The sequence below is a fragment of the Colletotrichum godetiae genome, assembly GCF_030913485.1.
Source record: "Colletotrichum godetiae strain CBS 193.32 chromosome Unknown BDP55scaffold_62, whole genome shotgun sequence".
Taxonomy (NCBI): domain Eukaryota; kingdom Fungi; phylum Ascomycota; class Sordariomycetes; order Glomerellales; family Glomerellaceae; genus Colletotrichum; species Colletotrichum godetiae.
The window spans coordinates 190,730-217,685 of NW_026851310.1; the positions used below are offsets into that span (position 1 = coordinate 190,730).

Genomic DNA, 26,956 nt, shown 5'->3' on the forward strand with positions numbered 1-26,956 from the left:
GCGGCCTCCGTCGCCTTAGCTTGGGAAGATCTTGTCTCTGCTATTGGACCCCTGCGAACTCACACTATTGCGGTTTGTGTGGTATGGTAAATTCTCCGGTTTGATGTTCTCGTCCGTCGATGAGCCCTGGCGCTGCGGCGCTTTCTTGGTGAGCACTGCCCTGGGTTTCTCGGCCGGTAACGACTCGCTGCTGGTGCGTGTCTTGGTCAGTTTGCGAGACGCACGTTTCTGTGACGGCGCTTGCGACTGCGTTTCGGCAATGGATCCTAGGTCCGTAGTGGACCTTGTGTCACTCGATACGCGGCTAGGTGTCGAGGTGCTGTTTGACGGTCGGCTGTATGCCGGATTGTCTCTGATTGGAAGATGGAAGTTGGCCGCGGCTCCGTTGAGGTCGGTGGTTGTGTACGCCGGCGAAGTGGAAGAAGAGCGGGTGACATCAGGAGATGAGGCGGCCTGGGTGGCTGTTAGCGTTGTAGCCTCGAAAATCCGACTAGAGACTCGCGTACGGATGCTTGAGGACTGACATAAGTGTCCAACTTCTTCTTCAGCACCTCCGAGCGCACCGGCTTCGCAAGGTAGTCGTTCATGCCAGCCGCCAGACACTTCTCTCGATCTCCCTGAATAGCTGATGCAGTCATGGCAATGACGAGGATCTTCCGTACAACGTCCATAGAATCCTTCCGAATCATCTTGGTCGCCTCGTAGCCGTCTAGCACAGGCATCTGTACGTCCATGAGGACCACGTGGTAGGGTCGGCCTTCCCTAGCCTTTTGTCGCAAGCCCTCCACTGCCTTCAATCCGTTCTCATAAGCATCCACGGTGGTGTAGCCCAGTCGCTGCGCATACTGAATGGCAATTTTCTGGTTGATGGGATTATCCTCTGCAACGCAAATCCTGATTTGATCCTTGGGGATGGAGGTGAGGTCCAAGAACGGATTGGGCGACTCGCCGCGCTCAAGGTACGCAGAGCGCTCGACGGCTGGAGGAGATTTCATTTGCTGCGCGTCTCCGGCAGACACGTCGGACTTGGCCTTGTCGAAAGTGACCTTGAACCATGCCGTTGTTCCCACGCCTTCTTGACTGTCGAGTTGGATCTTGCCCTTCATCATAGTTTCGATCAGAGACTTGCAAATACTCAGACCGAGACCGCTACCGCCATACTTCCGTGCTGTGCTGGTGTCTGCTTGGCTGAATGGCTGGAAGAGCTTGACCAATTGCTGCTGGGGAATACCGATTCCGGTATCCTGAACTCTGAAGAGCAATATTGCTTTGTCGTTGGTCTCCGATTCCACCCGAGCACCAATTGTGATTGAGCCGTCCTCGGTGAACTTCAAACTGTTGCTGATGAGGTTGCCCAAGACCTGATGAAGTCTGATGGGGTCTCCAAAAATGAGCAGAGATGGCAGGTCAATATCCTGTATAATCTTGACGTTCTTCTGTTTCGTCTTTTGCCGGTTGCTGTAAGACACCGCGCGAACAACCTCCCGAACCATCTCTTCTGGGTTGAAAGCGATCACGTACAGCTTCATCTTGTCGGCCTCCATTCTGGAAAAGTCGAGTATGTCGTTAATGACCGTCAGCAACAGCTCTGCCGACACCTTGATGTTATCCGCCATCTCTTGCTGGTCCTTGTCTAGCTCGCTGTCTTTCAGCAACTCCGAGTTGCCAATAACGCCGTTGAGCGGTGTGCGCAGTTCGTGGGAAACGTTGGCAAGGAATATCGACTTGGCCTTGGCGGCCTCTTCGGCGAGCTTGACGTTACGCTTGGCTTCAGTTTCAGCGTGCTTGGCTTTCGTCTCTGCCTCCAGTGCCTTTGCAAGGGCGCGCTTCTGCAGCGCAACCATGGAGACGTTCTCTGCTGAGACTTTCTCTACCGCCTTCATAGCCAGGGCATTTGAGTAACTAATGCCAATTTGGTTAACCAGTAGCTGGAGAACGGACACGTTACGATCGGTGAAAGATCCTGGCTCGCCCTCGAGATAGAGTACTCCGAGGAGCGGTTTTGAACCGTGACAGATGGGGATTGCGATGATGGCCTTGCTAAGGACATTCCGCTGTAGCCAAGCCTCACTCACGTTACCGAAGCGCTCGTCGTTAATAATGTCAGGGATGAAGACAGCCTCTCGGAACCGTGTGCAGTATAAGATAACGTTCTCGGCAACGAGTGAGGTGCCAGCAAGCGGGAGACCGGGAATATGGGCTGACGCTCCCCGTTCCGGATCACCGCTGGCTGCGAGAGACCATCCAGACTCGTCCGAATCCTGCACCACAATGGCGGCTAGCGTAGCCGAGCCTCCGCAAGTCTGCAGGATAACGTCGCACATGGTCTTGAGGAGCTCGTCGACCCGAAGAACACCGGAGATGACCTGGGATGAGAGCAGAATCGCGTGCAAATCGATCATATCGAGTGCTGGCAGACCTGCCCCAGGTTCATTGTGTTCATGCATTGAGCCACGCCATGCGCCAATCCGATCACCCTTGGTATCAGCGATGGCAGTATGGTTGGACTGCTGCATCCCTTCGGGTCCTTCTTCGCCATCGACAGCGCGATAGTCGACGGTGCCACTGCCTCCGGCAAAGTCGGTCTGAACAGCAGCGTCTATCGCTCTGGGATTCCTTGTTGGGCTGTGAAGAAGCACGGCGTGCTCATCCTCTAGACGCTCGGCCACGGCCACGGCGCCGAACTGACGGTAGAACGCAATGGCATCCCTGAAAGCAGAGCGAGCCAACCGTCGAGCCTTGCGCCTGACGAGCGTGCCGGCCATCAGTGTGTTGCCTAGTGCCGCTTCAAAAATGTAATTATGCTCCTCGGCGTTGTCCAGAGACTCCTCGTAGAGCTTGACCGCACCCCCATAATCGCCGGTCAATTCTGCGATCTGGGCCTCCAGGATCTTAGACCATGAAAGGTAGTTCACTTCAGTGTGCACCTCCCACTCCTTGATCCGCTTGGTCAGTTCGCGAATGGTGCGTAGAACACTTTCGGTTTCGCCGTCTAGGCTGTAGGGATCCAGGCGGGGGTCGTTGAGCCTCCGACACATGCTTCCTGCAAGAGCAAGTCCATAGAAAAACATGACCAGCCTGCTGTTGCGAGCTGACCATAAATTCTGGATAGACTCGTAGCACATCTCACCGATCTCAATGGCGCGATCGTAGTGACCGTAGATGAAGAGCGGAACTATCTCAATGCTCTCATACCAAAGAACGGACCGGTTCCCGTTTTGTGTGTTGGCTCTCAGCCATGACTTGTAGTTGGCCGAATTATGATGATCATCAGTCATGACCTCGTAGGGGTCGGTGGTCCGTGTCTTGCCCTGCAAAGCTCGACAAGCTTGTCGGATGGAGATGAGGAGGGTGCCGCCCCGCGTGTCCTGGTGCCAGTTGGGGATCTCTTCACAGCCGTACTGGCAGAAAGCCTCCAGATCGGCACAATTCTCGCTCGCAAAGAACTTGAGCTGCGCCGCGAGTCCAAAGCTTAGGATCGAGGAAATACGATCTCCTGCTGCAGCCGCATAGTCAACCGAGCCCTCCAAGTGCGTCAAGGCCACCGCGATCGGAATCTGAACATGCCCGAGGAAGTTGGCGTACAGCATGTAGCCCCTAGCCATCGAGAAAGGATCGCGGTATCGGTCAAGCAGCTCAATGCAGACGTTGCCCACCTCAACTGCAAAGCTCACCATGTTGAATCTGGCCAGGGCGATGAGACCAAGATGAAGGAACGCCATCCCTGATTGGGGAAAGGCGCCGTGGGTGAGATGTAGATCCAACATAACAAGGGAGAGGTGGTAAAATCGTAAGTAGTCGCTCCACCACGCAGCGCTGACAGTCTCTGCCAACACGGCGCCGATAGACGGCAAGCTGGGGTCTGACGACAGCGTCGGATTCATCAGCTCGTTCTTGTCCATGGTCTGTATCCTCACAGACATCTTCTCGAACTGATCGTCGCATTTCTCAAAGGTGGGTTCGTCATCGAATTGCACATCAAGTGCCTGTAGACATTCCTTCAGTGCAGCCAACGCGCCTCTAGCATTGCCACTTTGCGCTAGCGTTCTGGACTGGAGAACATAGGCTGGCGCCTTATCGAGAGGATTTCGTGCACACTGGAAGATTGTCTCGAGGAGGGAGTTGGCCGCGGCATTGTTGCTCATGTACAAGTAACATTCCGCAGCCCGCAAATGCAGCTGCATCGTCTCGTCATACGAGACATCCTCAAGTTCGTCGTTCCACGGATCCGGCTGGAGGAGAGCGACTGCCGTGCTGTAAAGTTTTGAGCCGGTTGGACGGGCACAATTCTCCACGGCCGACTGTGCGCACTCATACAGTACCTTGCGGTATATCTGACGTCTAGGGACACGCTTAATGATAATGTCCACAGACTCGCAGATGTGCGCGGCGGTGTTGTCTTTGGCTCTGGGGTCAACTGAATAATACTTCAGGAGCGTCTGCGCAATCACGAAATGCATCTTCCGCGCGTTACATTCCTTCAGTGCTGCTGATGCCTGGATGAATCGGTCATGGGCGAAGCGGAATCTATCGTCTGTCTCGCTCGGGACGATGATGTAGGCCTGGACCGCGGCTTGCAGTCCATTGATTGCCTCTTGCTGAGAGTATGTCCGGTGGTACTGTTCATTGCCTGGACCTTGGCACGATGCCTCCTCATTGTCTTGGTACTGGAACTCGCCACTAAGAAGTCTGCAAATGAGCTCGAATGAGAATGAAGACCCAAGGAGTGCAGCCCATGCAAGTATCGCTCTAGAGGCTGGAGGCAACTCGCTCAGTCTCCGTGTGATGAAACCAGTATCGAGTATATCGTAATCGCTTGCGCCTTTGAAGTGCTCGAAGAGTCTATCAAGATCAAAGTGCCAGATACTGTCTTTGTAGTCGTACCATATACACTTCTTCCGGTAACAGGCACTCAGCATTTCTCGCATGTAGAACGGGTTGCCTGCTGTTTTGGACTGTATGACCAAAGCCAGAGGGAGAACCTCCTCCTTTGGTCTGCATAGTGTCGTCGCGACGTATTGAATGATGTCGTCCTCGCAGAGGGGAGTAAGTTTGATTCGGGTCACTACGGGACCTCCTGTTCGTGGGAACTCTGCATTCTGGTCAGCATATGATGGCGGCTTTGGACAGTACAAGCAACTTGCCTTCGGACTCAGGGGGTTGAATGATAGATTGGACTTGTTCCGGTGATAGTTCCTCTGGGCGATAGGTTATTATGACGACCATCTTCATCCGTGCTCCAATGATCTGGGTAATCAACTCCATGGATTCATCATCCGCAAAGTGAAGGTCATCCAGCACAAAGCAAATGAACTTGTGGGACGTGAACATGCGAAGTACGTCAAGGAAGGTGTTCATCAACCGCATGGTTTTGGTTGCTCCACCAGCTCGCAGGAAGTCCTGGGATACCTGTGAAGAGATAACGGTAGGCTTGTTCAGGCGGCCCGGCGAGCTTCCTGGCGATGAGCCACGCCTCTTGAGCCCTGCCCTGATAGACCGAGTCTGGGTTATGCTTTGGGTGATGGACACGGATCGAGGAACCGAGTTGTCAAGGGCGCCAATGAGGAAGTCCGGTAGCCCAAGCACCTTATGCAGTGTTGGCCACACAGGACGAACGTACTGCTTCAGCGCCTGGTGAAAAGGTGTATCCGTATTTCGCTCGCCGAATACCTGTTTGAAGAGTGACGACAGCAGCTTAAGCAGTGGTCCAAAAGCAGTTCGGCGCGCGGTATCGAATTTTGCCGTGGCACAATAGCCCCTTCGCCGAGCTTCAGCGAGCACCGACTGGTAGAGACAGCTCTTGCCCAACCCCCCAGCTCCTTCAACGAGGACGATCTCGCAGTGCCCGCGTCTACGGAACTTTGCTGATCCGAGCTGGCGTGATAAGCTTGAGGACGATGATTCCACCGCACTCAACCGGTTGCTGTCTGTTGGCGTACCTACACCATCGATGAGACTCCGAGTTTCGATCGAGACCGACTGATGTCTTTCCAATTGCCTCTCCCACGGCCTGGTCATCCTCGCAAACGGGCCAGAATTAGACGAGGCGATGGTGTCGCCCGATATTGTCTGGGTGTCGGATAGGACGGACGGAACAAAACTAGCCTTTGACTGCCTAGGGTCGGAGGACGTAGTATGTGTGAAGGATCCGCTACGACGTGTTGTGCCTTCTGCCGAGCTTGCGCCCTCGCTCGACAGGTCTCCGCAGTCAGGCAGCTCAACCGAGAGCTGCGAGCCATCAGAGAAGCGATTATTTGTTGTAGACTTTTGATTCATCGAATGGCTCTTGGCGACCCGTTCAATGACTCTGATAACTTCTGCTCTCTCTTTTTGCCGACCGATCATCATACTGGGTAGAATGAAGAAGGACGAGATGTCCTTTTCGCCGATCTTCCACTCCTTAAGCGCCAACCAGTCGCCGTCTGTCAAGAATTGCTGCACCTTGAGCAGGTCATGCTTCAAGCCACTAGCCGAGTGATATCGATCAGCGACAGTCTTGGCCGTGCATTTCTGTATGATACGTCCGATAACGTCGGGTATGTCGAGTCGAACTTGCGATACGTTGGGGATTCGTCGTCCTAGGACGCCTTGCACAATGTCCAGGGGTGTCTCGCCATCAAATACCGGCTGCTGTGTGAGCAATGTCCAAAAAACGACGCCAAGAGAGTAAATGTCGGTCCGGCTATCAGGTTCTGCCGGCATACGACCTGTCTGCTCTGGGCTTATATAGAGGAGCTTATTCTTTGCGCCCAACTCTCTTGACAAGCTCGACCATGAGGTGCTTGACAAGCCGCCCTCGAAGGATCTCGTCCCCGTGCCAAAGTTGATGAGCTTGACCGAATTCGTCTCGATATTGAAGTGGAAGGCGTCCGGCCTGATCTCTCCATGCGTAATCACCTGCCCATAGTGGAGGATTTCCAGACACTGACTTGCGCCAATGGCAAAGTCGAGGAAGTATTGTAGATCTATCGGAGGCTTCAAATGCAAATTCTGTTTGCGATACGCCTCGTACCGGTCGTCAATCTTCCTAGCCATATAGAAGGCTGGCCCCATGTCCATCAGATCAAAGAGGTAGTTCTGACCGGGATGCTGATAGATTGCGACCACAATGGAACCCCGATCGCCGGGGTGAGGGGCGAGACGAATGAGGTCGAGTGGCTTTACAATGTGCAGCCCTTGAGGATCGGCCGTGGCAAATAGGTTCTTAGCTATATGGAAGGCTCTCTCCTCACGGAGCACATGGTAGGAGACGCGAGCCACTACCGGCTCTTCTACATATGATATCTCTGCGGCACCGGCGGGGATCGCGGGCGGCGAGGTCGCCGAAAAGTCGCTGCTCGCATCGCTGGGAAGGCCTGAGTGAAGGCTGGAGGAGCTCGCATGTTCGGAAGGCGATGGTCGACCGGATTGTAGTTTCGCGATGGAGCCGGGACTCGAGGCGGGTAAGGATGAAGAGGAGGAGGGCTGGTATGGAGATACGAATCTGGTACCACAAACGTGCCTATCCGCATACGTTAGACATTACAGCATTCGAGGAGATAGGGAGAAGGCGACAGAGATTATTGCTGGTGCTCGGCGAGTAACACCAGAAGTCAATGGGGGTGGGGGCGGGACTCACCAGATGTCGTAAGATGTGTGGAAGGGAAGCCGAGACTCGTCCCAGGTATAGCCGGCGATCTGGCGAAGGCGCTCAAAAAGACGCGAGGGAGGGTCGAAGTGGTCGTCCGACACGATGGCAGTGCCGTCCATCATTGAGGCCGGTCATTAGGCGCAAGCCGGAGCTTGGAGGCCGAGTGCAGTTGTCGATGGTGGGGGTGAGTGAGATTTTGGGTGGGCGCGCAGGTCCTTTGGTATCGGCGTCGGCCTTTGTTTCGCAGTCGGCGATGATGTCGTCGCGAGAGTCAAAGTTGACGTAGATGAGGTCGTAATTGTCAACTAGAGACTGCTATCCATGTCATATTTCCATGAGAAGCTCGAGGCGTAAGCTGTACAGCGATGGTTCGTAGACTGGAGGGATACACTGCGGTTGGGGTTGATGTTTCCGTGCATGCAAGACGTCTCTCGCATCGGCCGGGTATGCGCGCGCGCAATCGGATCAAGTGGACGAGGGGTGGGTTGGCCTCGTCGCTATGAACACGGCGAAAGGCAACGGCAACGCAATCTTGCAAACAGTCTGGAAACTGAGTGAGACGAAGAAGAACCTGGTATGCGTTTGGAGGGCGTCGTCAGGCGACGGACGGGTGAGCGAGTGGGCAGCTGTCGGAGGAGGACAAACCAGACGTTGGCGGTGCCGTTTGAACCTCTCTCTCACTCACCTTGTACTCCGTACCTCAGGACCTTTGCTTGGCCGCCTTGCTGACCACTTAGGTTCAAGATGGGGCAGGATGCACGCTGCACGGAGACGTTGGGCGATGGTGGCATCCGGCGACAGGGCAGCCGTGGATTGCTTAAGGTGCGGCACTGGAGTCTGGACAGCGCGGGCACTGGCAAGGGCAGGCTGAACTTCTGAAGCAGCAACACCCTTGAGGAGTGGAGTACGTAATGATTTTTAGAGGGAGCAAAGGGCACCTTCCAAGCGCCAGGGACCAAGCCCACCACGCCTTCCCCAGCAGTGAAGCACCCAAGTTCCCAATACCTTCCTTCCTTCCTCCTTACCTTAGGTTGGCTGCTAAGGACCTGAGGTATCTTTAGTATCCGCAATGGGACGTATCTCCCTCCAGCTTTCAAGTTCCATTTGCACCTGCCCTGGAAAACTTGAACCAAAACAGACCAACTCCGGGCACTGTAACCTTTCAGTTGTCTCTCGAAATTGTTCCAAGGAAGCAGAGAATACCTTGGACTTGAAAGTCGCAGTTGAACATAGAGCACCTCGCATTATGGCATCTGGATAGAAGAGAGTAGTCGAGGACTGATACGCATGTGCCTTAGTAAGTCAGAGGCCAAATACGGAATGGGGCAGCCGTCTGGTATCAAACGCCTCCCCAAACTCCCCTCGTCAAACATGCAAACGTTGGTGTCTCTGTTAGACAAAAACGGGACCCACGCCAGTGACATCTCGGCGTCTTTTCCTTGTCTCGTCCCTCTCGTTCCTCTGGGTAGCTCCTTTCTCCTCCTCTTAGGTTCTCCTTTCCTCTACACGGAGTACACAGTAAACCCTGATGTGATATTCGATGCCCTAGGGAACAGGACTCCGCAGCGGACATGTCTGCGCTGAAATTCGGGGATTTGAACAAAACAAATCACCAAGACGAGGAGAAGGAAGACGCATGCCAATCTAACCCCTGGTCACAGCAGTGGAGGAAGAGAAGCTATCCACTTATTTGGGGACTCTAGGCCCTTGGGCAAAAAAACGTGCCCAGCCCATCGTCACTCGCTCCTATCTCCAATGGAAATCGTGCAGATCAACGTGAATGGAATCATGAATGGCGTACTCGGCATGTATAGGCAACCCGAAACATCAGATATGGCAAAGAAACAGTAGAAGAAAGGGGTAAACATCCACCGTAGGCAATGATTGGCAGGAACAAAAAACCAGCAACGCTACGCTGTGCTGTCCGTACATGTGCGTACAGTCTGTTTGGCCGAGCTCGCAGATACAAATGTCGATCATCGGAGCTCTCAGCCGTCCACATTCACAACGATAAACAGGGCTAGCTGGGGTGACACAGAGCATCTTTTGCTCAATCCCTCAATGTCAATGTCCATGCTCCATCAGCCGATGGTCCCGCATGCTCGTCTCTCCAAACTCCAGCGAGCCTCATCTTTCACCAAGCTCCGACGGACTTTTCGCCAGAACTTAGTGTAGATGTTGACGGGAGACATGGAATACCTACAGAAAACCTTCAAACTACCTATCCGTACAGACTCTCGATACTGAACTGCCGGAGCCTTTGTTCCCTCGATTTCTTGTCCGTCCTAGCCTGTTTCCCCTACTTCCACCCGTCGCCCTTTCTCCGTGTCGCTAGGTCCGCCGCACCATGATGGAACCCATTACTTTAGCACCACTGGCTTTGCTCCCCTCCCCCCCTCCAGCGATTCAAACGATCCCAACTCCCGGTTCCCGTCCTGTTTTCCCTTGCACCGTTGACCGCTAATTACCTTACTGTCCAGTCTCAACAACCAGGCCTCTGCTGATCCTTTTTGCACGCCCGATAATCCGCCGGACTTCCGCTGCAGCTGAACGTTGCCATTTACTCGACCGCAAACATCTTCCTGTGTGGTTGTTGGAGCAGCGACATAAGTAATTACCGCCCATCTGAGGTAGGTTCTGTATTGCCTTGGTTCCACCCAAGGTACCTACTATGTACTGTAAGGCAAAGGGTCCAAAGTCAATATGATCCAAACCTCCAGCCGTTTCCCATCATACCAGGATTAAAAAAGACGCCGTCTCTTCTCCAAGGAAATAAAATAAAAGCCCCCTCTCCACCGCATCCGTGGGACTGACAGAGCCGTCGCGACTCATTCGCACTACCCAACCCCTGCTCCCCCAAGATTTTTAGTCCCAGATTTCAGCTCCCACCAGAGAAAAATCTCGAAGCCTGGAAAATTCAAGTAATGAGACTAGCATCAACTCACCGAATCGTTGAAGCCAGCCCGTCTCATCTTTTCCAAGATTTCTTGCAGATACCTGAGTCGTGCCACACACAGTCACACACATACATAAGGCTCAGTCAGGCCGTCAGAGTTCAGGGCGACAAGTTAAGCCATAAGACAAGAAAGAAAAAATGATGTCATTGGCGCACACTGCCCACTAGTCTGTGCTACGGTGCTAGCTCACTCGGACCCTGAGGATTTTTGTCTGTTTTGTGGCTGCCACTAGTAACCTGACGCGCATCTTCGAGAGAAGGAGTGCGAGAAAACAAAAGAAAAAGGCATGAGGTGCTGTTTACAGTGTGTGCCTGTTCCGTCTGATATTGAACCAAATTCTCTTACCCGCGGGAGTCAGGGGATATTACTAAGAATAAAGGGACCGAACGGTAACTTGGCAAGTCCCTGTTGCAAAGCCGCGATAGCAGCCAGGGACTATAGGTCCCTGAACCACTTTCTGTTCAGCTCCAGAGGCAATATCAGGAGATGATAACACACAAAAATCTCGAAGCAACTATCCGAGGTCGTGATGGTGCCAGTGCTAGGTGGTCCCAATTCCTTGGTTTTAACGAGTTAAGCCTCGCAGGCTGCAGATACGCTGACTAACTCTATATCCATGAGGGAAGGGGAGAAAAACGAGAAACAAGCAAACAAGGACATGTCAGACGCCAAAGGCAGGGGTGCCAAACTCAACGGCTCACTGGATCGTGCCTTTTTTCTTTTCTTCCAGATGTACGCTAGTTCGACCGGAAGGCGGACGCTATAGCTTCCTCCGCAAGGGTCGCAGCTATCGGAAGCACCTCCGGCCGAGAATACGGGAGACGGCATCACAAGTACAAAGTAAACAACCAAATGCTCGAATGGTGTGAGATTGTAGAAGCCAAACATCTATACTCTATGTAGGTATTCCTTTTCAAGGGCGAGTCGGCCCCCCACGCCTACAGCTGCGCACGACTTTCAACATCAACATCGTGGGTATGGCGCACCGGATGATTTCCCCCCCGCCCCAATTCAACATCGTAAAAACTCCCAGGTATTCTCTCTATGCTTAGCCAAAAGCAGCTCCCTGTTTTCCTGAGCTTGCCTCCTTCCATTGGTCATGCTCATGCTTCTTTCTATTGCTTTATAGCAACCAGACTTGAAAAATCAATGCAATTCTTTGCCTCCTTTTCTAACAGCTTCCGCCAACACATGGCAAGCTTACTTGCTGTGCGAGGGAATGCCGTTGGCTTGGGAGCCGAAGGCGAATGACGCAGCAAGGCGGCGCTCCTCGTTCTTGCGGCTGTTGACGAAGTCGGGGTAGTTGAGCGTGAGCTCGACGGCGCCGTTGACAATGTTGTCGGCGGCCTCGACACCCAGCATGAAAGAGTGGTCCTGGTTGCCGACCTCGTATCTCCAGGAACCGAAGCGGCCACGGGAGTAGATGCCCTGGTCGAGGAGCTTGGGAAGGAGGTCCTTGAGGACTCCCTCTCTCTCGAGCGAGGGAGTGGGGTAGCCGTGGTTGAAGCGGCGGTGGTATGTGGAGACGATCTCGTCCTCAGCCTTGATCATCTCGGTGTTGATGAGACCCTGGATGCACTGCTGGAGGAGCTTCTCCTGCTCGACAGGCTTCATGGAGGACTCGGAGACCTCAAGCATGATGGACCAGTAAGGACCCTCCTTGGCCTCGGTAGAGGAGGCCTTCTCGCCGTTGGCCAGGTACAGCGTGGGCAGCTTGACGCTGTCCTCGGGCTGGTTGTAGGGGGAGTAGTTGGAGAAGATGGTGGCGCGGTAGAAGGGGCAGTTGTCCTCGGGGAAGTACAGCCAGCACTTGTCACCAATGCGGTCAGGGCGAGCGCCACGGATACCGACACCGATAACGTGAGTGGAGGAGTAGAACAGACCCTTGGACAGGCTGACGAGCTCCTGGTTGCCCATGCGCTCGACGAGCTGGTCGACGTTCATGGTGGAGACGAGCTTGCCGTACTGGACCTTGGTGCCGTCCTTGAGGGTGACAATCTTCTTCTCGGCGTCAACCTTCTCGACGGTGCCCTTCTCGCCGTAGCGGGTCTTCTCCTTGGGGAGAGTGTTGGCAACGGCGATCCAGATACCACCGGTACCGTCACGGGCGGGGAACTTGAAGGTGGCGTTGGGGCCCCAGTTACCGGCAACCTTGTTCATGACGACGTTCTCGGTAACAAGCTTCAGGTTGGGAGCAGCGACACGCTCTCCGAGCCATGCGCATTGCATCTGTAGCGATTGCCGTTAGCAAACAGACCCAGCCTCTAGAGGAGTCCTCGTGTGGAGAAGTAGGCTTACCTTGGTCGTGGGAACAGCCCAGACCTTGTAGTTGTAGGGACGCATGAAGATGTCGGCAACACCCTCACCGCAGTTGCGGAGAATCCACTCATCGAAGTCCTTGGGCTTCTTGTCGGCGACACGGCACTCGAGGGCGGCATCAATGAGACCGTTCATGCACTTGACCTGGTCCTCCTTGGGCAGGATAGAAATGTTGTTCTGGAAGGGGTAGGGAACCCAGATGCCCTTGTAGCGGACGTAGGAGACACGCTCGTGCGTGAACCAGTCATCCTCCTTGGGGAGCGCCTCCTCGATGCAGTCGTCGAAATACTTGTAGTGGGAGAAGATGACGTGGCCACCAACATCGTAGAGCTGTTCATTGGAGTCTGGTTAGAAAATCTTCTGGCGAAAACGACAACCGAATCCCAAGCAGTTTATGCTGCTAGGAAGCGTGGCAAAAGAGGGAGCACTCACGAAACCCTCGGGGGTGGTATCAGTGCCAGCAAGACCACCAGCCTTCTCGGCGGAGTCAACAAGCAGCCATGAGGGGCCGTTCTGCATTCGAGGTTAGCATTGGAACAATGAGTGTGCCAGGGGTAGTGGCGATTTGGCGGTGAAGACGCACAATCTGGTTCAGACGCTTCGCAGCACCGAGACCGGTCGGGCCAGCGCCGATAACCAAGACGTCAACGTTGCTAAATGAGGGGAAAGCAAAGTCAGTCGCGATTCTTCAGAGATTTGGGCGTCCGGAATGCCAGGCCGATCCGAGGCTGTGGCTCTGGAATGGGCGCAATGGGCAGGCAAAAGACATTGGGGCGGGAGGGGGTGAAGGAGAACAACTCACATGTCAGCCATGGTGGGGGATGTGTGTAGAAGGTGTTGATGATGCAGCAACAGAAAGAGAGCGGCTCTTGTTGTAGATGATCTGGCAACAAGAGAAGGATTGCAAGATCAAGGAGCAAGTGATGCACCGAGGGGGAGGAGAAGGCGAGGTTGAGGATTGGCAGCAAAGAATGGAAGGAAGAGGAGAGAAAAGTCGCGCGGGAGGTGGTAGCCGTGGCCGTTGCTGTAGATATGGGTTTCTGGTTTCGACCAGTTCCAGAGAAAAAGGGGACACACACACACACTGGACTTCTCAGGTACCGAATTGGACTGGACGCGAGGTGTGTGTGTACCTGCTTTCTTGCTGAGGGAGGCAGGTAAGGTCCTGACTGACTGGCTGTTCCTGCTAGGTAGGTGGTCGGCAGGAGATGATGGTGGTGACCGGTGGTGCTGCTGCTGCCACTTGTTGCTGCGCTGTTACTTCCTGCTTCCTTTCCCGCACCGCAACTGTGATGGAGGGGCCAAATTATTATTTGGGACAAGGGGTTTAGCGGGGCCCCCTGGTCAAGGACATGAAGCTCACATTTGGTGTCTTTCATGGGTCCGTGGTGCCAAGTGCCAGGCGGTACGTACCTTTGCTCCTAGTGTCATGTTCCAAGATGCTCCGTCCACCATGGAAGGCACGCCGCAAGCCGCGCTCTCTTCTAGACACGCCCCCACATTGTGAGATATCGCAACATTGACACCACTGCTGCCAAAAACACACGCTTCAGTATTACTGCCATTTGAATGATGCAGTCAGCATTGCCAATTGCCTCTTCTCTTCAAGATACTGCTGTTGCTGTAGATCCTGAGCACCAATCGGGTTGCTAGAGTTGAGGTCTTGACGACATGTGGTCAATGAGGTGGAGACATCCCGGTACACCGTACGGCAGAGTTACTGCTTGCTATGCCTAAGGAACCGGACTGGCGGCTGGCGGCGAATCTACTTTATCTGCAGCCACCATATGCCTCGCCGTCACCAAAAGGGCTCCAAGTAAAAAGCAAGCGGTTAAGCGTGGACTTTCCGTCTCTATAATAAAAACGTTTCCTACGTCCCGGCGCATCTTGTCCCGAATACTTGAGACAAGGTCTTATTTGACAGAAACTCTCCTTGCCTCGTGGCAACCGCCGCCGAATGGCAACGCTAGCATTAGCCATTATTTTGTCCATGGAAGCACTCACTCTCACTATCCCGTGCCGTTACTCTATCTATCTATCCCGCAGATGACAGACAGCCCGCACCAAGTTCGCTCCCTCGTCCGTCATCAGCCAAGACAAACCACCTCATTCTCCTCCTCCTTCCAGGGGTCTGGCCCTGGCCTGGCCTGGCCTGCACAGCAAAACTGGAACGGGAACGTCGACAGGCGGCGCGGACGGCAGCGAACCGCAACCCCAGGCCGGGCCCTCGTGCTGGCTCGCCACACGCTTGTGCTTGCTTCCTTCCCATGCTTCCCATGCCCCCTTGCTCATAAGAACCCCCAACCTCTGGACTCCAGGAGTCTGAAAGTCTGGGCATTCATGATTTCATGTGGGAGCGGGAGAAAGAAGAAAGACGCGGCGGCCGTAATGCTCATTACTATTCATACAGGGGGGGCTCGAGACTCTCGACTCACTTACTCGAGGCTCGAGAAAACGGCAGGATGCCAATGTTACAGCCACAACAGTGGAGCAATCAGAAGCTTGTCCACCATCGCGCACCGCTCAAGAGACAGACCGTACGGATACACATACCGCATTCCAGTCTCCAAGTTTCTCCAGTAGCGGCACCGGGGCCTGGGCAAGTTCCTGCGACCCACGGCGGGTTACAGAGTTGATAGTGTGGGTTGCCTGTAATTAGCTTCGCGGACAACATCATAAGAGACAAGTGGACTTATTCCTTGCTTTCTGGCGATGCAAAGGCACTTGGACATATGATTATGACCGTACCACCCGCATGTAGGGGGTGACTGAGACCAAGACTCGAGAGACACACACAGGCTGAATCGGCTCTCAACAGTCCAGAGTGAGGCATTATAGACGTGAGCGTGAGTATGATCCGAGATCAGGCCCGTGTTGAGGTTCTAAGGTGGGATGGAGGAGAGATATGGGCCACACACCCGCCATCCGCCCGGGTCTGGTCTGGTCTGGTCTGGTTTGTCCTGTTCCTCCTATCCACAGTTCTTTCGTGTGCGGTCTGGAAACCGGGAAATGGAGAGAGATGTGGAGGCAAACTCGCCTTCGCTTCCCCAAGGACTCGAGGACACGTTCCCTACTTTCCCATTTTTTTCTTCCTCACACTCGTCCCCTCCCCCCATAGGTGCCCATTTACCACGTACGCACACGCACCCGTCAACCCGTTCCAATACACTAGTAGGGGTTGGTGATGGAAGAGCCCAGAGGAACAGTTCATGATCCACCTTCGATAGGTCCCGCAAGTTACAAGTTGCAACCCCTCCATCATGGACGTAGGTTGCGGATACTATGCTTGAGCAGAGTGCTAGAGACTCCTAACAAAGTGTTGACAAAGAATAAAGGCGGGCAGGCATGACGGGAACAAGCAGAGCAGATTGCAGCAGACTTATTACCCAAGTCACCCTACCAATTTGACATCTCAGAGAGATTGACTTTCCAAACATGCAGATCGTCCGTAGTGTAATCAACGACAGACGGGCACAGGGAAGAGCCCACAAGGTTCACAACCCAATCTCGAATCTGTGTCGAGCGTACCCGTAGTCGTAGGAGGGTCGTCGCGAAACTTGGAAACACACGCCTCATGGCCGCTGCTCATCATTATGATTGATGAAAATCTCCAATCTAATTCGGCCTCGATGGCGATGCACACCGTTCGCGCGCCGCAGCACCCACCAGTCAACACCCACCCACCTTCTCATAGACGGTGACAGACCGCCAAGGCGATGGTAACCTATCTGCACGTCTTTTGTTGACCGCCTCCCGTCGGGGATACAGTATGTTGGTCCCGTCGATGCTGCACGTTCATCAGCTGCCGGCAAACCAGAAGAGAGGGGTCAGAAAGACCCAAGGGCATCGACAGCAACCCTCTGTGCCTCTCCCTCTCGTCCTCTGCAGGGTCCCTGGTCCTGCCGTCAAAGCAAGGCTTCCGAATGGCCAATTGTCCATCAGTTTGTCGGACGCTGTTGGTGCTGGCTTTGCTGCCCGTTGCCGCTCCTTACCCTGTCCCGGACTCCCGGCAACGCAGATCCTGTGCTGGCTCCTGAAGTTCACGATCCTCTTCGGGCTAACTCGTTGTTGCTCTAAGCACCTAGTCTTCGACAACTTCGGCCGTTGCCCAAAAAAGTGTTTGGCTGAATCCGTTCTATACTATCCTGGCAATGAGCGGCGCTTCTCTGACCCGTGAACTGTCAGTTCCCGGATGGCAGATGCTGGCGTGCCAATCCCTCCGCTATTCGGAGGTGGGTTCGACCTTCGATGTGGCTTGCGCTAATAATTTTTGATAATTCGACTCAAATCCACTGTCAATCTGCATTCACACGTTGTTTTCGCCTCCATTTCCCAGTCGGGCAGCTGCCGTCCGTCATTTCGCTCAAACTCTCATACTTCGGGGCTTCAAGCCTTCACCTGTCACTGTTTACGTGTGTGTCTGTGTACCTTCCGCTGCCGCTGCCGCTCCCGCCACAGTGTCATCCTTTCGTGGACCGTGGGGTTTGACCAACCAAGTTGGTATGGTTGGCCGGGGAAGGATTCGACTCATCTTGGCTATCTCTCGGACATTAGCCAGATGGTCGACCACGTTTTCGTGTGGTTTGATTCGCATGCTATAGAGCCTCCATGGTGACATGAAGTACGGGGCGCCTGAGGTAAGGTAGTCTGGACCTGTTGCAGCCCGCCTTCTTTGAGATTGTCTAGATTTGAGAGCCCTAAGCCGAGTTGCGATATCTTCGATAACGGAACCCTGCTCAGTGTAATCTCATAAGATGAGCGCAATCCCACCTACGTGGGCACGCTGCAGCTCGTCAAGAACCCGTCATGCAATGCAGCAAAACAAACTTGCCTCAATTTGTTCAATTTGTTGTCCCGCACGGCAGCAATGACACCATGGCTTATTATGAACCATTTCGGCCTGGCGACAACTCGGCGGTTCTCCACGAGTCGGGTACGCGTCCAAGACCGAGTCTGAGTCTCAGACAAATACCCAGCCGTACCTTTGCTCCATACGAATAAGTACACAAAGCCGAAACGTGTTATCCGTCAACGTTTTGGACCACGTTCATGCCGGCGCGCCTCAAGCTACTTCTGCTTCTGCGCCAGTAAGACAAGCCGAAAAGGGACGCCAGCAGTTTTGTGATTCAGAGTCCCGTCGCCTCTACCCGCACTTTATCCTAGCGGGATGGGGCTCTCCAATCGCCTGCGTGTAAAAGCCCATGTTCCATCTGCTCATTTTCATCAACTTCGTGCATCGCCAATCAAGATGCGGGCAGGGATATCGTTGTTTCCCGCGCTGGTGCGAGGTGGTCTGCATCTCGCCTTTCAGCCAGCGATCGTCGCCTCGAGAGATTTGACGTCCGTCTTTCTTATTTCTTCTCGCCTTGCCAACGCCCATGTTCCCCCCACGGAGCCAGTGAGCTTGTCGTGCTTTGTGTACTAAGGAAATAAGATGAGCCAGGGCAAAGCAGTGCAAGGGACTAAGAGACAGACAACACTCGGGCCAAGTGCCACCGTTTGAACATCCAGCAATCTGGGAAATCTTCCAGTGCTCTCTCTTCACTCCTAGTCAGTTGTCGTCACCGCTGGGTCCGCGTTGGACTGTTGATGGAGTAGGCCGACTTAATTTCGATCCGTCGGTAGTTGTTACAAACAGACGCCGTTCTGGGTCCCTTGCCAGCTGGCCCAGCTTTCGTTGTTGGCGATTGACGTTTCCATCCCAATGCGGGATTGCCCCTGCCTCTCATCTGCGGAGCAGCAAAGGAGGCTGTGAAAGTCGATCAACAACTGTTGAACATCGGTCCGTCAGTTGGCAAGTGGTCCATTTGGTAGGCATCTCCGTGTGCGTGCATTCGCGCACGCGTGTCGTCCCCAGCACCACCTCCATACTCCGTACTCCAGTATTGAAAGACGGCCTCTCCCCCGAACAAGACATTTGCTGGAGTGCCCTGCCCGGCAGCCGGCACAGGGGTACGGGACCCATCTCATCAATACTCTGAAACAGACAAACTGGGCCTCTTGTAGATCAGCCTGGCCAGTTTCGGGCACCGCATGAACCTCGACTTGATCAGCCGCCGATTCAGGGAAGCACTCCAAACACTGGGTTTCTAATAACAGCAGCTCCAGCTGGAGAATTGCAGCGGAGACTTTGGCTGACAGAATGCTTGGTATCGAGGCTGTGATCACTCATTGAGCGAGTACGAATATGTAGCATCGAGCGACCTGGAGGTACTTTCGTCTGATGAATATTCGGATACCTGGTGTTGTATGCTTAGGTTACGGGTTGATGCAGTACAGCAAGCTGCAACCCCGCGGCCAAAAACACAAATAGCAACATCAAGGAGATGCAAGCCAAAGTCCACGGCCCTTCTAGCAGATCCAGCCGAATGGGCCCAATGATCTTTGCCAGCCGTGCCAGCCTTTCCAAGATGGAAGTAGCAGCCTGGTCGCAAACACACAATCAAAGCTTTCTGAGGGCACCACATATCGATGGTTTGCATCTGCAGAAACGGCATGTCGAGTCGAGGCTTAGTTGTCGGCTCCGGTGTCTGAATTGTCGTGCCACATGCCACATGCTACATGCCACACGGCACCCGCCACCGTTGAGTTTGGACATGATCGTACTGAGAAATGACTTGGTACGGTAAGTGTGGCAGCCACGCAAACGGCAGTATGAATAAGGCTGAAGTGATACCTGGCTGGACGCAGAAGTTGTAATGAACTCTTCGGGGCCGGGAGATGATGGCCGAAAGCATGGAGGGCTTGAGACGAGCAAGCTTCAGCCTCCCGGGCCCAAATGACCCAAGCGGCCGGTGTCCACGATCTGTCATCTGTTCGAGGGAACCCGAAAGGCGCCTCACGGCGTGGCATGGCGAAGACGGCGTCCCATCTTTAAGAATAGGGCGATGGGAGGACCAGGGGGCAGCTTGAAGCCACGACCCATAGACCAGCACCCACGTCCCGGATTCCGCTTTCCGGAACAACTCATCACCAATTTGGTACACTGATGACCGACATGTCGACGGATTCGGTCCTTGTTGGCGACGAGAACCACAACTGTGAACGAGAGCGAGGACTGTGCTTGTCAGTCGTTGGACGATCCAAAAACCAGGTTGGGGTAAGGTGGCCGGCCGTAAGTGCAAAATACTGGGGGACCCACCAACTCGCGACTCGTGGGATGAAAGGGCAATCAACTTGGAAACAGGCGACAGAAAACGGAAGAGTGAGTTGAGTTGCATGTACAGGCGACAAGCTGGGTCGGGTAATACCTCGGGGACCTTGTCCGTATTCCGTACTTGTCCCAGGCGTCAAGGTGCCTCGCAGGTTAAAGACCCAGGAAGAGAAGACAACATCTTGGGGGTCTGAGACTCTGAGATGTGGAAATGCAAGTGGCATGGAAGGTGCGACTACAGACGGCATCCCATCCGGAGCGGTCTTACCCGCGCAAACCTGGAAGGCACCGTGATCCTAAGGCACCTTACCTAGCGAGAAGGAAGCACTAACTGATGCGGATAGTGACGGAAGGAACCTAAGGAGGGGTGTTGAACCGCACGTGTGCGAGAAGGGTCTGTAACCAGTAAAGCAAGCGCAAGTCTGACATTGATTACAACCGAGGAAGGTGACAATACTAGGATTGAGGCCATCATGTTGACATGTTCGAATAACGAAGACGGGAAGAAGCCGTACAGACTACGGATGCTATGGATGGTGCTAATGCATGAGCCTCCCTCCAAGGGAAGCAAGTTTCTTCTCTTCTTTCCTCCTGCGGCTTCTAGCTTATTTTTGAGATCATTTTAAATTGCAGCGTTGAGAGATAGTGCATCCAGATCTCAGATACACAACCGAGGTCACCAAATATAGTCATATATGGCAGTTTGTATACCTACCTCACGGATACTAGCTCTAACGATCCGTCCGAGTTCCAGAGTTTAAAGGCGGGCTTGTTTATCACATGGCTACTCCGTAGAGACCATGGCCTTACTAAGCAGATAGACTTGACGAGAACGATGCCACTACCACAAGTGACAAACGCATAGAGATGTCATTTGGACCCTGGCGATAAGACCTGACCGAGACCTGCCTTAGCTGCGGCTGTAAGGTCAAGGCCCGAAGTGTGAGACTGCAAGACTGAGGCGAGGCCGGGGTGGCTTGGCCCTCCTTTCGGAGCAATCGTCCAATTCTCTCAACCAACAGAAAGAGCCTCTTTTCGCCTAGCACAGCAGCGATAGCACAATGGGAGTTTGTATGGATAATGGTGGTGATGGTACTGGGTCTGTAAACGGCCGGATTGGTTGCAAGGTACATGTATCCTTACAGACTGCAGCCCAAGGGAACAGGAGCTGCATCCAATGTAATATCGAGTGCCTGACACAATATACTGTTTCTCGAGTCTCATTAGGACTAGGTGGTGGTAGTGTTCTTGAAGGTATCCATAGCAAGCGGGACACTTTCATGAGGGTTCATAGACAAGAGTCAAGCACCGCTTCGCAACAATTGATCTTCATAGCTATTGCTGTGCTGAGCCATGCAGAAACGACCTTCCTAACTCTATCGGCAGCGCCATCGCCGTCGTCCGACCTGCTCATCCACTATGGTTCAAGGTTCTGACTTCTGAGGTGTGAGAGAGACAGAGAGAGAAAAAGCCAGGTGCCGTGGTACCTTACCTTAGTCACGTCGTTGGTGAGATGCCAAGGACCAGAACGTGGGTGAGCGGGCAGAGCTTGATTTGCGGCCCCTATCCAAGATTGGCAGCACTAATATTAGTCCCATCGGAGCCCCTGAGAGGGTGGCGTACCACGCAGTCGCACCCACGCTTGCCACGGCCGACACTGGCAGTCTGGAGTCTCTGTCTGGACAAGTGGCTCCCCCCTCCATCCTGCTCTCTCCCTCACAGTTGCAGAGTGGGACGTGGGTATCGTGTCCCTGTACCAGATACATGCGGGCTGCGCTCCGGCCAAGGTGCCAACACCTGCTGGCGGGTAGGCCGCCCCACTCTACCAAGTATCCGTGACTGTACATCGCCTGCCGGATCCTGGATTGGGCGGGCTTGATCGCGTCAACGTGAACCCCAATTTCCAGAACAAGAGCAGGAGCAAGGAGAGAGGGTACCTACGCAACTACACACGTACCTACTACACAGTATGCGGTAAACACACCACAGAGAAGGGAAGGAAAAAGGCAAAAGAAAGAGAGAGAGGGGCGGGAAATACCTACGAATACACTACAGACGAAGAAATCGATTTTTTTTTTCACTCACGCCCATCGCTGCTAATTGCCGGGGGGCATCCATATCTTTGCTGCACTACAACCTCGCCTACCCACCCCCTTCCTCTTTTTTTCTTTCCTTCTTCCCCTTTCCCTTCCCAACACCCTCTCCAAGTAGCCGCTGTCCTCTTTTTTCAGACCTCTATTAAACTCTTCCCGTAGGGTCGTGGTTGTCAAGAGCTTCCTGCTTTCGGCTTTTTTTTTTTCTTTCGATTCTCATTCCTCCTTCACCACAGGTTACAGATTCACAAAGCCGTGCTCAGCCCCATTCCAAGGTTTGAACCGGCTCAGGTACCACCACAGGTGTCCGTTAACGTCTAACTTTGGGACCCCCCATCGCATACTGTTAAAGCACCTGTCGCCTACCCCACGACACCTTTAACGAGTTGCTTGGCCGTCCCGTCCACTCGCTCGCTCTCGTTTTTGCGCGTCTCGTCTTTTTTGCCCTCGAGCTGTATCAACTTGCTCCTGCATTAACATCAACCGCAATACCGACGACCTCAATCAAATCTCCGTCCGCCTCAACTACACGTCCCCTACTTCTTTTCCCCCATTCCGCACACCAAACCGTCACAATGGGTGCCGACGAGAAGACGCGCGTTTCAGGCGAGGTTCCTCGTGGAGAGAATGGCTCTATCCTGCCTACCACGAACCAGGACGCCGAGAAGTCCTCTCCTCAGTCCAAGGGTCCTCAGATCCATCCCGCTCTCTACGTCATGTAAGAATCCAGAGATTCTATTTACTGCTGCTGCGATAGTTTACTGACCCAATTTGTTCGCAGTGTCTGGATCTCGCTGTCCTCATCTGTCATTCTGTTCAACAAATGGATTCTCGACACTCTCAACTTCCGTAAGCCGATCGAGACGAAAGCTTGGAGCTTCGAACAGCACGCTGATTGACTACAGGCTATCCGGTTATTCTGACAACCTACCACTTGACTTTCGCGACCATCATGACCCAGATCCTTGCTCGCTGGACCCACGTTCTCGACGGACGCAAGTCGGTTAAGATGACTGGCCGTGTCTACGTGCGTGCCATCGTGCCCATCGGCGTCTTCTTCAGCTTGAGCTTGATCTGTGGTAACTTGACCTACCTATACCTGTCGGTCGCTTTCATCCAGATGCTCAAGGCTACGACCCCCGTCGCTGTTCTCCTCTCTGGATGGGCCCTCGGTGTCTCTACGCCCAACCTAAAGGTCTTCCTGAACGTCTCCGTTATCGTTGTCGGTGTCATTATCGCTTCGATGGGTGAGATCAAGTTCGTCTGGATTGGTGTCATCTTCCAGATTGGTGGTGTCATCTTCGAGGCCCTGCGTTTGACCATGGTCCAGCGCCTGCTCAGCTCTGCCGACTACAAGATGGACCCCCTGGTTTCCGTTTACTACTTTGCTCCCATCTGCGCTGTCATGAACTTGGCTGTTGCTCTCATCTGGGAGGTTCCCAAGGTCACCATGGATCAGGTTTACAACGTCGGCCTGTTCACCTTCTTCCTGAACGGTCTCTGCGCTTTCCTGTTGAACGTCTCCGTCGTTTTCTTGGTGAGTCTTGCTGTCTCCGAACTCGGCCAATCATCATTGCTAACTCTTTCTCCAGATCGGCAAGACCTCTTCCCTGGTCCTGACTCTCTGCGGTGTCCTCAAGGATGTCATGCTGGTTGCCGCCTCCATGGCCATCTGGGGCACTCAGGTGTCTGGTCTCCAGTTCTTCGGATACAGCATTGCCCTCGGTGGCATGGTCTACTACAAGCTCGGCTTTGAGCAGATCAAGGGCTACATGGGCGAGGGCGGTCGCCAGTGGGCTGAGTTCGGCCAGCGCAAGCCGATTCTCCGCAAGCTTACCATCATTGTGTTCTCCGCCTTCGTGCTCTTCACCATGCTTGGCGGCCTGGCACCGACGTACGCTCCCGAGTACGACCCTCACAACCTCATCAACGAGGTCAACAGCCACTTTGGCAGCAGCAGGGCATAGATTATGGGATAGAAGGCGATAGCATCTTTTCTTTAGCCTGTCATTTTCCTATTTGTGGGCGTAGAGATGTGATGATACCAAACTCTCTCTACGCGACGATTACCCTGTTCTGAGTACATATTACGAACTTCGTTTCACCCGTGTGCACTGTTGACCTCTTTTTATTTTCCTTCTCTTTTTTTAATCCGGAAAACGGAACCAACTTTTGTTTGACTGGGGAGTTACACCCGTGTACAGCTATAGAGCAACGGCGCAGAGCGCAAAAAGGTCCAGGTTGCATAGCTTGCATCATGAAGTTCTAATCTGATGTACTCTAGACGGAGGAGGATATAGACATGTACGTACGCAATGATACACAAAGCTTAAAGCAAAAGATGGAGGTAGTCCGCAAACAAATTACTGGTGACATGTTATGCGATGTGTAGGTGACTCGAGATATGCATGCCAGTAACTCGGCTCGCTTGAGACCGTTCGCTAGGAATCTTTGAGTGGTTATGCGAATGGAAGTTGGGCCAGTAAAGGCGGTTCTGGCTTCCCGCTACCCACGTTGATTGTGACGTAGTAGACCAGAAAATAAAGTTGGCCAACGTCAAGCCAGTCGCCATTACTTGTGCCACAGGAAAATGCACAATCTAAACGACGATGGTATCAACATCTAGCGTGAGTCGCGGTTTCAGCAATTCGGTCTCGGCTTGTCGTAGAGGGTTGTGTGGGTGGGTTGCAATATTTTGTGCAACAATCAATGTGGGTCGGGTACAGCACCTGGAGCGGTGGTGGTGGGCACCGACGCAGCACTCAAACCTGATGAAATTGGAAGCACGCGCGCAGAATAGCATATAGCAAGGTATCACGACTCGACGTTGGCTGGAAAAGGTTGATTTGACTTGCTTATTTCATGTTCCATTGATCATGGCCATCCCACGGCCGAGGGCTGAATCATACCCATCAGTCATCATAGACCCTTGACCCCTTTTAAATCTCATCTTCTTTTGTGTCTATCACTCTTCCGGTCACAGCAGCAGCGGCGGCATTTTTTCCATTTGTTGAGGTATCACAGGGCAAACGTCTTGGATTTCAATGGTTTGTCATTGGGAGAGCCCTTAAACCGAGGACCTCAAATGCCAATTGATGCTCTTTACAAGCCAGCCCAACTCCCCGACCTGTTGACGATTGCAGAAAACGGTTTGTCCTTTAAAATCCTGCGCGATGGTTGTTAGTACGTGAATGGGATATCAATATTCGACGCCGTAGCCTCTGATCCGGGGGGGAGGAAACCCCCCGAGAAATAATAGCACACGATCGACGTGGGGAAGAGAGTGACATACTCAGAGGCGTGAAGAACCATCTGTTCTTTCCGCTCGTGTAACGCTCCTCCAGAACCTTCTTCACCTGCTTCTTGGCATCCTCACGCTGGGTGACCTCCTTGAAGGTGTCGTTGCTGACGACGCCCTTGAGGCCCTCGAGCTCGAGAGTGTAGCGGGTGGGCATCAAGTGGTTGTAGTTGACAAGCTTGACGAAGGGCTTGATCTTGTTGCGCTTGTCCTGGCGGGTCTTGGACATGCGGCGGGTGATCTTGGAGGGGTAGCGCTCGATGCCGGCGACCAGGGCGTGGCCGAAGGGGTGAGCCTTGTTGCCAGAGTCGACAGGCTGGATGATGACGACCTGCAGAGAGGAACATTAGCAATGGCTCGGGTTCGTTGCGTGTGTGAGCGTCGTCGCCCAACAAAGTCCACCGTTGTCCTCCTCTGTAGTAATTTTCGTAGATGCCCTCAATCATCGGACGCTCGAGAAGCAGAAAAGTGTTTGGTCGGCCGGTGTTCCCTCCTCTTTTTTCGCAATTCGTAATCGTTTCGTGTAGTTGTCGCCATAATTTCCCCCCATGATTCCCTGACCAAACACTTTCACACTCCTCGGCGTCGATGTCGGGTTGTCTTCATCCACACCCCTCCTTCTCGCGAAGTTGGGTGAAAATAGTACTGCGACGGGGTAGGCTTTCTCGAGAATTTTCGTATGTAATCGTACCTTCTTGCCGGCGTAACGGCCGTGGGTGATGATGGCGACTCTGCCGACCTTGAGGAACTTCATTTTGACCTGCGCTGTCGGTGGGTGCTGGGCGTACTGGGCGGTTGGTGAAAGTTGCTGCGACGTGAGAGCCTGGATTTGATAACCTAGAGGAAATTTCAAAATTGATCCGTGGGAGGGAGGGACCTAAGCATGTGCCCGGTCACGTGGTTCGAGTTTTACTGGGGAATAGGCGAATCAATGGTGGTGGGTGGTGCTGCAAGTGGGGGTCGTTTGTAATGGAAGGACGCTTCCATTGACCGGCGTCCGCGCTGTAGCTCGACTGGCACAGGTACCGTGTACGGCCATGAATCTGCTCCACTTCCCAAGCTGACCACGGAGCTCTTGACGAACTTCCTCCGATCCATTTCAACAACAGTCCAGGCTTACCACATCCCCCAACGACGCGACCTCACGCGACGACGATACACCACAACACACATCATGGCTGCTCCTCCTGCGTACATCATCTCCAAGGTCGCTGACCCCATCTTCGCCTTGGTGATTGGACTTGGTGCCGCTGCGACCAGAATCAACCGCGAGGAGAAGGAAAAGGGCAGGACTACGCAGGAGACCATTGCTGCGGCGAAAAGGTATGAAGGCTATCAGCAGTACACTGATGCGAGCCCATAACTAAATCAACTGGATTTCTAGACGTCTGGGGCCTCTCAAAGCTTCCGCATAGGCACTCATCATCATAGCCATGGGCAAGGGAGGAAACGTAACGCCTCAACCGCATTGGCTTGCATTCACAAGTTATTGATACTACATATACC

The 26,956-nt window shown here is 53.6% G+C and overlaps 8 protein-coding genes across 8 annotated transcripts; 3 read left to right on the forward strand and 5 right to left on the reverse strand.

Moving 5' to 3' along the window:
* Positions 1–171: 171 nt before the first annotated feature.
* On the reverse strand, positions 172–7,940 carry BDP55DRAFT_362718 (hsp90-like protein). The gene is made up of 3 exons (XM_060567052.1): positions 7,619–7,940; positions 5,145–7,501; positions 172–5,092 (listed from the first exon to the last, which is right to left on the reverse strand). Exons 1-3 carry the CDS (start codon positions 7,750–7,752, stop codon positions 465–467), a joined length of 7,119 nt encoding a protein of 2,372 aa, XP_060424090.1. The 5' UTR covers positions 7,753–7,940; the 3' UTR covers positions 172–464.
* A 2,825-nt stretch (positions 7,941–10,765) lies between these two features.
* BDP55DRAFT_362730 (uncharacterized protein) lies at positions 10,766–11,118 on the forward strand. The gene has a single exon (XM_060567054.1). It carries the CDS (start codon positions 10,874–10,876, stop codon positions 11,075–11,077), a length of 204 nt encoding a protein of 67 aa, XP_060424091.1. The 5' UTR covers positions 10,766–10,873; the 3' UTR covers positions 11,078–11,118.
* Positions 11,119–11,631, reverse strand: BDP55DRAFT_362729 (uncharacterized protein). The gene has a single exon (XM_060567053.1). It carries the CDS (start codon positions 11,473–11,475, stop codon positions 11,161–11,163), a length of 315 nt encoding a protein of 104 aa, XP_060424092.1. The 5' UTR covers positions 11,476–11,631; the 3' UTR covers positions 11,119–11,160.
* Positions 11,632–11,787: 156 nt separating this feature from the next.
* BDP55DRAFT_637073 (UDP-galactopyranose mutase) lies at positions 11,788–13,719 on the reverse strand (the record flags this gene model as incomplete). The annotated part of the gene is made up of 5 exons (XM_060572955.1): positions 11,788–12,816; positions 12,886–13,236; positions 13,339–13,419; positions 13,490–13,559; positions 13,709–13,719. The coding sequence occupies 5 exons, from the start codon at positions 13,717–13,719 to the stop codon at positions 11,788–11,790; spliced, it is 1,542 nt and encodes a 513-aa protein (XP_060424093.1).
* A 5,448-nt stretch (positions 13,720–19,167) lies between these two features.
* On the reverse strand, positions 19,168–20,333 carry BDP55DRAFT_362796 (uncharacterized protein). Its single transcript, XM_060567055.1, has one exon. It carries the CDS (start codon positions 20,124–20,126, stop codon positions 19,464–19,466), a length of 663 nt encoding a protein of 220 aa, XP_060424094.1. The 5' UTR covers positions 20,127–20,333; the 3' UTR covers positions 19,168–19,463.
* Positions 20,334–22,727: 2,394 nt separating this feature from the next.
* BDP55DRAFT_563327 (triose-phosphate transporter) lies at positions 22,728–24,119 on the forward strand (the record flags this gene model as incomplete). Its single annotated transcript, XM_060570227.1, has 4 exons — positions 22,728–22,870; positions 22,934–23,001; positions 23,058–23,689; positions 23,745–24,119. The coding sequence occupies 4 exons, from the start codon at positions 22,728–22,730 to the stop codon at positions 24,117–24,119; spliced, it is 1,218 nt and encodes a 405-aa protein (XP_060424095.1).
* Positions 24,120–24,981: 862 nt separating this feature from the next.
* Positions 24,982–26,288, reverse strand: BDP55DRAFT_680157 (ribosomal L27e family protein). The gene is made up of 3 exons (XM_060576094.1): positions 26,142–26,288; positions 25,445–25,781; positions 24,982–25,318 (listed from the first exon to the last, which is right to left on the reverse strand). Exons 1-3 carry the CDS (start codon positions 26,202–26,204, stop codon positions 25,311–25,313), a joined length of 408 nt encoding a protein of 135 aa, XP_060424096.1. The 5' UTR covers positions 26,205–26,288; the 3' UTR covers positions 24,982–25,310.
* Positions 26,289–26,624: 336 nt separating this feature from the next.
* BDP55DRAFT_733406 (uncharacterized protein) lies at positions 26,625–26,865 on the forward strand (the record flags this gene model as incomplete). The annotated part of the gene is made up of 2 exons (XM_060580085.1): positions 26,625–26,773; positions 26,835–26,865. The coding sequence occupies 2 exons, from the start codon at positions 26,625–26,627 to the stop codon at positions 26,863–26,865; spliced, it is 180 nt and encodes a 59-aa protein (XP_060424097.1).
* Positions 26,866–26,956: the final 91 nt, after the last annotated feature.

Excerpts from the sequence above, each read along its gene's own strand:
- BDP55DRAFT_362718 (XM_060567052.1), bottom strand. The coding sequence starts at position 7,752 with ATGATGGACGGCACTGCCATCGTGTCGGACGACCACTTCGACCCTCCC. Across the intron at positions 7,502-7,618 it reads CACACATCTTACGACATCTG|GCACGTTTGTGGTACCAGAT; the intron begins GTGAGTCCCGCC and ends GTATGCGGATAG. Across the intron at positions 5,093-5,144 it reads TCAACCCCCTGAGTCCGAAG|AGTTCCCACGAACAGGAGGT; the intron begins GCAAGTTGCTTG and ends ACCAGAATGCAG.
- BDP55DRAFT_362730 (XM_060567054.1), top strand. The coding sequence starts at position 10,874 with ATGAGGTGCTGTTTACAGTGTGTGCCTGTTCCGTCTGATATTGAACCA.
- BDP55DRAFT_362729 (XM_060567053.1), bottom strand. The coding sequence starts at position 11,475 with ATGTTTGGCTTCTACAATCTCACACCATTCGAGCATTTGGTTGTTTAC.
- BDP55DRAFT_362796 (XM_060567055.1), bottom strand. The coding sequence starts at position 20,126 with ATGCAACTCAACTCACTCTTCCGTTTTCTGTCGCCTGTTTCCAAGTTG.
- BDP55DRAFT_680157 (XM_060576094.1), bottom strand. The coding sequence starts at position 26,204 with ATGAAGTTCCTCAAGGTCGGCAGAGTCGCCATCATCACCCACGGCCGT. Across the intron at positions 25,782-26,141 it reads GCCGTTACGCCGGCAAGAAG|GTCGTCATCATCCAGCCTGT; the intron begins GTACGATTACAT and ends TCCTCTCTGCAG.